Source organism: Chinchilla lanigera, unplaced genomic scaffold (assembly GCF_000276665.1).
Source record: "Chinchilla lanigera isolate Chin_1 unplaced genomic scaffold, ChiLan1.0 scaffold00218, whole genome shotgun sequence".
In the NCBI taxonomy this organism is placed as follows: domain Eukaryota; kingdom Metazoa; phylum Chordata; class Mammalia; order Rodentia; family Chinchillidae; genus Chinchilla; species Chinchilla lanigera.
The window spans coordinates 92492-103949 of NW_004955619.1; the positions used below are offsets into that span (position 1 = coordinate 92492).

The window sequence follows — 11458 nt, forward strand, 5'->3', positions numbered from 1 at the left end:
TTCACACTCTGTTAAGAGTGACTGTTATCGAGGGTGGTAGTCACTTTCCCCTAGCTGGGACAAAACACCTTACAATCACAACTTAGAGCAGGAGACATTTATTTTGCCTCATGGCTTCAAACTTTCAGGCCCTGCTTATGGTTGGTACACTGCGTCAGCTTGAAGAGCCTGAGGCTTGGCTCAGTGACCCAGTAGTTCTACAGCCTGGAGTGAAGAGGACACGCCCTTCCTGCTCTAGTATGTCTTCTGGTCTTCATCCTGAGCCTGTGCAAGAGGAAGGCACTGAGACAATGTGGGCAGGAGTGTGCATGGATAGCCAGCATAAAATGTAAGGGAGGGAAAGAGGCTTGCTTTCCCCCTGCCTTCTGCTCTTGCTGCTTTTGCTGTCTGCTGCTGCCATGAACCGTTGCCCTCTGCCATGTGCCACCCTGCCTTGGAGCCAGCCGAGTATGGACTGAAACCTCCACAAACTGTAAAATGAATAAGCCTTTCCTTCCTTAATTCCAGTTGTCAGCTATTTTGTCTCAGCAACAAGAGAAAAGTAACCGAGACACCCTGCAAGGTGGACTGGCCCCAAGACAAAAATGGTGTAGTGGAATAAAACTGCACAATACATGACAGCCAGGAGTCAGACAGCAGAAAGGAGCCGGGGCGAGAACACACAGCTTCAGGTCTCACTTCTGCCAACTGCTCCCCCAGCTAGACCCCACCATCTAACAGTGCACTTAGTTATCATCCAATCAGTGCATCAATACGCTGACAAGGACAGCTCCTCCATTACCCAAGCACATTCCAGAAGCCCTAGCTCTGAGCTCACAGGTCTTTGAAAGGCTTTTGAGATTGAAACCATGGCATTCCACACACATGCCCCCCAAATCCGCATTCCCATGTCATTATGCAAAATGCATTCAGTCTACCTCTAGATTTGGCCAAAGTTATAATTTATTCCACATTGCTGAATTTTCCAGGTCCAGATTCTCCTCTGAGACACAAAGCAACCTCCAGGGGCTATGTTTGGTGGGAGTTGGACATTTTCTGAGATGCCTTCAAGGCACTTTTTTTTGTATTTTCTATTTTCTTAATGCAAAGTGCCTCCATCCTTTTCAATTGCACTGATCTGTTTATAAACTATACAATTTTGACTACAAATCTGCCAGTAGATTTCTATCCAAGTGGCAAATTATTGAACCTTTAACTTTGTATTATTATTATCATTATTATTATCATCATCATCATCATCATTATTATTATTACTGCTGAGGAGTGAGTCCAGGACTTCTACACTCAGCTACACCTTCAACCCTTTTGATTTATTTAGTTGTTTTATTTTTAAGACACTGTGTTGCTAAGTTCCCCAGGTTGGGATGGAACATGTAATCCTCCTTCCTCAGCTTTCCAGACTGGTGGGGTTCCAGGCAGTGATAACCAACCCTGGCTTATATTTCACTCCAGATTCTCACTGTAAATCTGGCTGAAAGCAGCAAGCAGTATCCATCCAGTAGCCTGAACATTAGGGTGCCTTGAAATCTTCTCCTTGATGTCATTCACTCTACCACCTTTACTTTCAGCCTCATACAAGGTCCTGGGGCTCGGGAAATGTAGACAAGTACTTTGCTAAAACTGTGGCATATTTGGCCTCTTCTCCAGGTTCCATCAGAGTTCCCATTCACAACCTAAATATCATGATCTGACCCTTCAATCTCTGCATTGCTGTTAGAATTCTACTCTGATGAGCTCCCACCAGCATCACCCACCTGTCTCTACTCTCAGCTTTTGAAACCTCTGCTACCAGGCATCTCTAATTCTTTTTAAACTTTTCCCAAAATCAGGTCCAAAGATTTCTGAACCACATGGAAGTAGGGGAGCAGGAGAAGGAAAGGTGAGAGTAATAAGGTGGCAGAGAACGTTATTTGCCTGTGTGTAACTGTCACAAAGAATTTCATTCTTTACAATAAATACTTGTAATTGCTGCAATGAAAACACAAGCAACAATAAACTACCTCCTTTTCTTTACATATTGCTCATTTATAACCTGAATGCTGTAAAACTCATTTGGCAAGAGTGTTAGTTCATCGTATTTCCATGACATGCATTGTTATTGTTTATTTTGTACAATCACATTAAGTAACATTTTGCTCTCTCTTCCTATGATGAAATATAATTATCATAGTGCAGATAAAAATGTCCCCCAAAAGTCTCATATATTCAGAGGTGGGCTTTTGGAAGGCAATTGGTTTATGGAGGGACAATATGCATCCGTAGATTAATCCACCAGTATGCTCATGCATGACTGTGTTCTGAGGAGTTGGGACCAGTTGGAGGCGGGTCAATGGGGCACTGCCCTGGAAGGGCGTATTCCCTCCCCAGCTTCTCCTTTCTCTCTTCCAGATTCCTGGATACCGTTGTTTGAGCGGCTCCCTTCTGCCATGCCCTTGAAATGCCCCTTTCCACCATGCAGCCAGCCAACCATGGAATGAAGCCATAGAAACTGTGAGCCACCCTCCTCCTCGGAGTTGTGAGTGCTGGGTTTCTTTTCTCAGTGATGAAAAGTGATTCATAAAACAATAGCGAAATAAATATTTTCATACTTCAAGATACACGTCTCTGCTCACCCAGTGTTTGGGTTTCATGGGATAAACATCGATCCCAGTATCTCCTCAGTACTGCTCTTGCAGCAGACAAGACACAAAACTTTCACATGCACCTCCCAATTGGCTCCCACAGCATCTGTTATATTAGTTCAGCTTTAAAGACTCGGTCACAGACTAATATTTTCAGTAACTTACCAAGTCAGATTCTTTGTGATAAATTTAATGGGTTAAACATGTGTTTTAAGTCTAACTACTCATTTCACTACAAAACCTCAACTCCTCGGTACCATAGAATTGTTGACTAGAATAACAGTTTCATGCATTAGTTGAATACTCCTATACAAATAGCAGAAGCTATTTTGTCAAAGTATAGTTAAATTTAGTCTTAATCAGCAATAAATTTCTCCAGAAATTAACCAGGCAGCAGAGAGGAAACTTCCTCGTACCAGATATTCCTTTATTTAGCTGAACACTCTGAAATGTTTCCCAAACTATTTAATGCTTACGTTCATTACAAAATCTAGGGATTTCAGTAAACATCACCTATTACCTCTGTAACCCCTTAGACTTGTTCTGCAATAATCAAGGATTTTTCCTCCTTAGTCTAATTCTGGATAGTTTTTCAATGCAGCAGAGCTGACTGTGTTAGATAGTAGGCTCTAATTTCTGAACTGGCTTATCTCCAAGTTATGAAAGTCCAGTGAAATGAGTTTTGGTCCTTCTGGACCTGGACATTGGGGATCAATTAGAATAATATTAGGGATAGTGAAGGGTTGATGATATAACAGTCTGCATAAAAAATACAGAACCTGAGGGAATGGAGTGTGAAATGTCTTAATCTGTTTTTATTTGAACAAAAAAAATAGTGAAGAAAGATTTAACTAATCAGTGTATATCCAGCTATTTCAGGAGAGAGGGTGAGTTGTTTTCTAATTTGGACTTAAAATCAGAGGCAGGAAGAGTGAGGAATTGCTACAGCTTGTGCTTGGTACCTTTTCTCAGTGATTTTGGCAGATTAAGAAACCTTCTCATGTCAGGAAACGTTTTAATTTGATGCAGTGCCTGTTGACAAGTGGTGTGATCTAGTTGCCCTACCTGGGCACACGGCTCGATAGATAAACATTTTAAGGCACTGACCAGGTTGACAGCAGAGAATGGTGTCACAGACTAATTTCTTCTCTCAAAATCCAAGCTCAAAGAGTTCACACAAGGTGAGTCAAATGATGTTAATGACCTGAGGAGATTTCTGTTGGATTTGGCTCAGGGACAGAGTTTGGAGATGCGGTTTTAACATCACAGACAGCCTTTTCTGTCTCACAGTGGAGAGCATACCATGACAAATGGGAAAATCCGAGTAACTTAAAATGTACAGAGAGACACTGTGAACCTCCTAGAATTCTACAATGGGCTTCTCTTGAAGGCTGTGTATGTATGCAGGACAAGGGATGTCTTGGGCCATGGGCCTCATGTTTAAAATGCAGAATGGGCAAGGAGATTAAACTGTGGGAAGGACCTGCCATGAGTGGAACACTGAAAGCTCACTTACTTCCTGGCTGCAGTTCTCCTATGAAGTTGTGGGGACTCAAGTAGCTGAAGCTCAGACAAAACTCTGCCTTACTGCCTTAGGTTGTCTATAATGTCTATGCTCACTTACTACTTTTGTAAAATAAACTCACCCTGCACTTGCTACACTGACGTATGCTAGATGCTCTCGTATGAAGGTGTCTTTTAACCATATATGTGTTTTGACAATATGCCTTGTAGAATACTGAGGGAAGACACTAATGTTAGAAACACCATGTGGCCACAGGAGTACTATTCTCCATGATGCCGTGTTAGCAAGCGGCGGATGTTTCATATAATGCTGGTCTCTGAATTCAAGTTCCAAACCCCAAAAAGGAAGTTGCAAAGGGCTTGGGAAACAGAACCTCTGTTTAAACTTTGCATTTCCACATCGTCAGTGCTTCAAGTCTCAAATATACAACCATGAGCCTGAATCTCCTATTGCCAATGAAATTACAAATTTCAATATAGAAAGGAATGGTAGTAGTAATTGCCATAAAATTATCTTTATCATACTCTGAGCTTAAATGAAAACATTAGAAAATATCACTAAGCACAAACAGTAGAAAATCTAAACGCAAACAGCACAAGAACTGTGCAAACAACTGCGTCATGGAATATACAAATGTTCTTTGTGTTCACTGCTCACTGGAAATGCAGCATCCCAATTTTTTTTTCCTGAGTGAAATACTGGTGCCTTTCTTCCTGAGAATTTAAACCTGTGTGAAACACAGAGTAAGGAAGAGACCCCTGCCAATTTTATATGCTGCATTAGAACATTCCATATGAATATAAGAGCACACAAATTTAAGACTGCTTTTTCGAACATCTGGCCGTGGCTTGTCAGTTCGGACCATCACGGAATTTATTGCTAAGGTTGATATCCTTTTTGTTCCATCACAGCTGTGCACTCAAAGGGCACTCCCTGTGCCTCTTAGGAAGCCAGCTGTGCTGAAGTGCCCCAGCCTCCAGGACCCATGGCTTTGCTTTTGCAAAACCAGAGCAAGCTCCAGCCGCTCTTATTGTCTGCTGACCCCTCTATTCCACGCGCCCCGCCCCCAGCTCTCACCCCACCCAGAGCCTCCAGTGGGACCTCTACGCCCTCTGCACACACACCAGGACCATGTCACAGCGCTGACTCCCCATCACGCCCAGCGCAAATGCTAATTTCCTCTTCTCACAGAAATGACCTAAGGATGGGGCCAGCGATATAGCTCAGTGGCACAGCTCCTGCCTGGCAAGTTCAAAGTCCTGAGTTTGATTCCCGTACCAAAAACCCCCAAAACAACAGAAACCACAAAGATTTTAAAGAAATGACTTAAGGCTATGCCCCACATCGGTGCTTCACATCTCGATGTCCCTCGAAAGCCTCCTTAGTCATAGGAGGGATGTTTACAAAGTGCGCAGAGGACAGCGGCAGTGTACCGGACTTGCTTTTCACAGGGGGTTTGGGTAGAGGAGGCCGGTCGCTGTGGGGATGACCCAGAACTTGTGTCGCTTTTCCTGGAGTGTGCACGGACCGTCTGCTTCCCAGGTCCCTGGCGGGGAGCAGCTTTTCCTCTACTAGCACTGCTGCCCCTCTGTCCTGCCGTGCAGCCAGCAGACCACGAACGGAAACGAGCCAAATCGAACCTCTTTCCCTTTCAGCTGCGGGTTTCTGGTATTTTGTCCAGTGAGGAAGGAGATAACTAAGACAGTGATTTTCCAGAACGCTTATCCAACTTCCTCTCTGCTCTTTCTCCCTCGGTAATTTTCCTTCTAGTAAGGATGACTGTGCAGCACCCTATTGCATGTTCCAACTTGTTCTGTTACCGGTTCTACCAACAGTTTCAACTACTCATCACATAATCTTGTTTATTTTAATCACTAAAACGTGTCAAATGTCTAGAAATAGCATAATGCGGGAGGGTGAGTCCAATCTGAAGAAGGAATTGTGTCCTGGTAGTCACTAGCTCTATCTGCACACCTTAGCTCATGGGGCTTGTTTCTAAAGTGTTGTAAGAGGCAGAAGATGCCTCTGATCCTAGCGGGTGCCTTGCTCAAGGATACTGCGTGCTATCAGCTGTCTGAACTATCTGTTCAGTTTCAGTATTTTTCTTTCTTGTGTAATGTTTATTAGTACAAGTTTGTGGTACGCAGCGATTACATTCAGCTAGGGGGGTTGGCACACACACACATCACAACTTGATTCTGTTTACTTACTCTGCTACCCCACTGCCACCCTCCCTCCTCCCTCAGGTCCTCCTCTTTCCTCTACAGAGAAAGTGTGCCTTCCTATAGCAATCTCTCCGTCCACTGTATCCACGACTGCCAGGTTATGTGAAGTCCCAGTTAATGTGAATGACTAGAAGTGTACATTTACAAATTACTAGGCTGCTTCTCTCAGATGTAGGGACATCAATAATCTAAGATGCTTCCTGCAGTCAGCATCCTGAACAGAATGTGATATCAGCGTTTCTTATAAAGTGCGGCTCACGTGCACACACAATGCACAGTGTTCTACTGAGACTGAGAAGCTGAATCTAGTTTATTACACTTAACACAATGGTCTCCAGTTTCATTCATTTTTCTGCTAAAATGATTTCACTTTTCTTTATGGCCAAATGATATTTCTTTTTTATATTTTTTTATCATTGGTTGCACACCTGGGCTCTTTAGAGTTTAGCAATTGTGAATCACACTAGTATAAACATGTTTATGCATGCACAACTATGGTGTAATGATTTCAGTTCTTTCAAAAACATGTGTAGGAATATACAACTGTATCAAATACTACTTATATTTTAGTTTTTGTTGAGGAATTTCCACATTGACTTCTACAGTAATTATACTATTGATATCCCTGCCTGCCAACAATATAGGAGATTTTACCCCAGATTCTTCTCAGCATTCATAGATTTTTGTATTCTTGATGCTAATCATGTGGCTGAGATGAGACAGAATCTCAGTATAGTTGGAATTTGCTTTTTCTCAATTGTTGCAGAAGTTGAATAATTTTCATGTACTTATTGGCCACTTTATTTCTTCTTATGAGAATTGTCTATTCAATCCCTTTTGCATAATTTGATTGGGTTATTGGCTTTTGAAAATTAATTGTATGGAGTTCTTTATATATTCTAGATACTTATTTTTTTTTATACCGGGAATTGAGCTCAGGACTTTGCATTTGGCAGGCAGATGCTGTGCCACTGAGCTATATCCTGGGCCTTAAGTTCTAGACATTAGTCATCAATCAGAAAGGCAGCACCCAAGATTCTTTCACTTTCTGTTGTTTTCTTTTCACTATATTAATTGCTACCTTCTGTGTGTGGAAGGTTTCTAATTTGATGCAATTTTATTTGTTGATCCTTGATATTATTTTCTGTGATGATGAAGTTCTACTCAGAAATTCTGCACAGGAGACTATAGATTCAAGTGTTTTCTCTGCATAATTATGCACTGATTTGAAAGTTTCTGGTTTTATAGTTAGGTGTATCACCATTTTTCTTTTGATTTTAGTGCATGTGATAAATAGGGATATAGATTTAATCTTCTGCGTGTGGATATAAAGTGCTGCCAGGACCATTTGTTAAAAAGGCTATATTTTCTCCAATGTATGTTGCTGACCTCTTTCTCAAAAATGCTACCATTGCATGTATTAGTTTGTGCCTTTTTTGTTCAATTGAATTGGCCTAATGGATGTTTAGGTGCAAGTGCTATTTTGTTTTTGTTACTATAGCTTTGCAGTATACTTGGAATCTGGTGGTGTGGTGCCTCCAGCACTGGTCCTTTTGATCAGAATTTCTTTGAGTATTCTGGATCTTTTCTAGTTCCAGATTTATTTTGGTATTCTTTTCTACCTCTATCTGGAATATTATCAGTATTTTAATATGAGTTACATTGAAACTGTAGGTCATTTGTGGTACAATGACCATTTTAACAAAATTTGTCTTTGTGTGGTGATCTATGAACATGGGAAGTCTTTCTATTGTCTAATGTCCACTGTAATTTTTTTCAATATTACCTAGGTTTAATGAGATAGGAGTCCTTTATCCTCTTGGTTAGGTTGAATGCTATGTACTTCGTTTTCTCGGAAGGTGTTATGAATGAAATTTCTTCCCTCATTTCTTTATTGGTGAGTTCGTTGTAGGTGAACAGAAGCATGATACATTTTGGGGTGTTGATTGTGTATCAGCCACTTTGCTGAATGTCTTTCCTTTTTTTAAGTTTAAGAATTATTTCAGGGAGCATTTTCACGTTCTACATAAAAGTTCATCTTATCTGAAAGTGGGCAGCTTGGCTTCTTTTCTATTTGAATTCCCATATTTCTTGCTGTTGCCTGATTGGTCCACCTGAATTCTCAATTACTATATTTACCAGGAATAGGACTGTGTTTAACAGAAGTTATCTAAAAAGAAATGCTTTAGTTGTATTACTTATTTTTTGCTACACAGTTGATAGATTTTATACTCAAAAGCTCATATACATGTGTGAATGCTGAGATGATTATCAGAAATATTTGAGTAGGAATATTTGTTTCATATATTAAAATTAATTTGATAAAATGTATACTTTTGGATAAAATTAATTTGTTCTAATTGATTTAGTGATTTAGTTCCTTATTATTCTCCTGTAATCTTTCATTCATGTTTTGTACTTGATTTTTATGTTACTTTCAAGGAAGTTAAAGTAGTACATTTTTATGGAGAAGTGGAACCAAACTTCAAATGATTTTATTTTGTTGGGATTGTTGTCACAAAACCCAACAAGCCTCGTTCTCCTGTCCGCCATCATCTGTGTGTCCGTTCTTGCCTTGGTTGGTAATTCAGTGATGATTCGCCTTATACATTTGGATCCCCGTCTTCACACACCCATGTACCTACTCCTCAGCCAGCTTTCCCTCATGGACTTAATGGACATCTGTACTACTGTCCCCAACATGGTCTTCAACTTCTTCTCTGGCCAGAAAAGCATCTCCTTTCTGGGGTGTGGGGTACAAAGTTTCTTCTTCCTCACCATGGCTGGGTCTGAAGGGTTACTGCTGGCCTCCATGGCTTATGACAGATTCGTGGCCATCTGCCACCCCCTCCATTACCCCATGCGCATGAGCAAAAGGATGTGTGCGAAGATGGTCATGGGATCTTGGACGCTGGGCTCCCTCAACTCCCTGGCACACACAGTCTACGCCCTTCATCTGCCCTACTGCAGGTCCAGGGCCATCAATCACTTCTTCTGCGATGTCCCCGCCATGCTGCCCCTGGCCTGCCTGGACACCTGGGTCTACGAGTACATGGTGTTTGTGAGCACCAGCCTGTTCCTCCTCCTCCCTTTCCTTGGCATCATGGCTTCCTATGGGCGGGTGCTCTTTGCTGTCTTCCACATGCGCTCCAAAGAGGGAAGGAAAAAGGCCTTCACCACGTGCTCCACACACTTAACAGTAGTGACCTTTTACTATGCTCCTTTTGTCTACACTTACCTCCGGCCCCGGACTCTGCGCTCCCCAGCAGAAGACAAGACCCTGGCAGTCTTCTACACCATCCTAACCCCTATGCTGAATCCCATTATCTACAGCCTGAGGAACAAGGAGGTGCTGGGGGCCATGGAAAGAGTGTTTGGGATATTCTCTTCCAGGAAGAAGTGATTGTGGTATTTCTGCTATGCTTCCTTTATCTTCTTTCTTTGCTTAGTTGAACACTATGGAACAGTGTGGCCTGATGGAAATAGGATAGCACACTTGTGTAGCTTAAAACTTTAGTGACACATTAAAACACAGTGCTAATGTAAATAATATCTTAGTTACTCTATCATACTGTGGTCATGTTTTTATTCAAAATAACATAGGGGCTGGGGATATAGCTCAGCAGTGCAGTGCCTACACGGCAAGTGGAAGACCCTGAGTTTGATTCCCAATAACACAAAAGAAAAGCAAAATGATATTATAATAGATATAATACTTGGAAAATGGTCTTCAATTTTATATTGTCTATAATTATAATGAAGTATATTGATCATATGTTTGTGCACATTTTATTCTTAATGTAACAATATACTTCCACTGACATAATTTCTATAATTGATGTAAAATTAATATTATGCTCATGCACTTGCTTTTATTTTACTTTGTCATTCTTGTGTATATTTCATATTAGACTATATAATAATTTGCATTGCCCACATTTCAAGTATGCAAATTGACATAAGGCAAGTGTCTGCTGGGTTGCAAAGCAAACACTTGGGGAAAAACTGCTCACATCATGGAGGTCAGGAAATGAAGAAAGCATAGCTCAAAGCAGGTCCTAAGTGAATTAAGACTCTTGATGCTAGGTTTCTAAGATCATAACTTCCCTGCTCATTGGAGACCCATGATGATGTCTTGACAAGAATAATCACATCCAAACAACCAGCATTTGCAAAGCTTGAACGTAGCTGGTACGTGGAGATTGACTGGAGGAATGGAAGCACACATAGGAGCAGTGTCAGAGTAAAATACATGAGGGACCATGTACACTACTCAAGGTCACACCTCCTTGATGCACCTGGGAACACCCCGGAGTGTGCTTACTCGTCTGCTAGGCCTGTCTTAGTCCATCGAAGTTCCCATGTCTGGATTAACGATCAAAGTCTACCCTTTGTCAGCTTCTCACCTAAACGCATCTCTTTAAACTATACTTAATCTCAAAACAAAGACATAGCAAGTTCATAACTGCACCTAATTGTCCGTGTATATAACCATAAATGCAATCATCTCTTCCCAAAGTGCCAAATATTTCATCATTTTTCAAAAATCCAAGCCCAAATCTCTTCTTGGACCCATGCAACTTTTAGCTGCAAACATCTCTATCAAAATATTAAAAAATTATAGAACTCCATTCTACAACGGCAGAGGATAAACACTTCTATTCCCAAAGGGAGGAATAGGGGGGATACAAAAGAATCAGATAAAACCAAAGCCCAACAGGGCAATCAGTAGATTATGGAGCTGCATGTCCAGCATGCAGGTCAAGCTGTGGTGAGACATGAGCTGCAGAGGTTGTGGGCAGCCTCGCCACCCTGCCATTGTCAGTTATAGCAACATGACTTCTCTTTCCCTGGGTCCACTCAGTGACTCCAGCCTCGCTCAGCAGAAATTCCAAACAGATATCCCTGCATTTCCCACTTCCTGGGGTTTCCACTGCATTCCTGATAGTACTTTCTCACAGCTATACATTCTGCCCTCACAGGCTGGCATCCCAGGCCTTCTAAAAACTGGATGGAAGCCTCCATGACTCAACAACTTTTGCATTCAGAGTGCCTGAAAGTCCAGCACAACGTGGATGGTGCAAAGA

General features: G+C 41.6%; 1 protein-coding gene across 1 annotated transcript; it reads left to right on the top strand.

The window, feature by feature from the left end:
- Positions 1 to 8835: 8835 nt before the first annotated feature.
- LOC102013366 (olfactory receptor 2L13-like) lies at positions 8836 to 9774 on the top strand. The gene has a single exon (XM_005415005.1). The coding sequence runs from the start codon at positions 8836 to 8838 to the stop codon at positions 9772 to 9774; it is 939 nt and encodes a 312-aa protein (XP_005415062.1).
- Positions 9775 to 11458: the final 1684 nt, after the last annotated feature.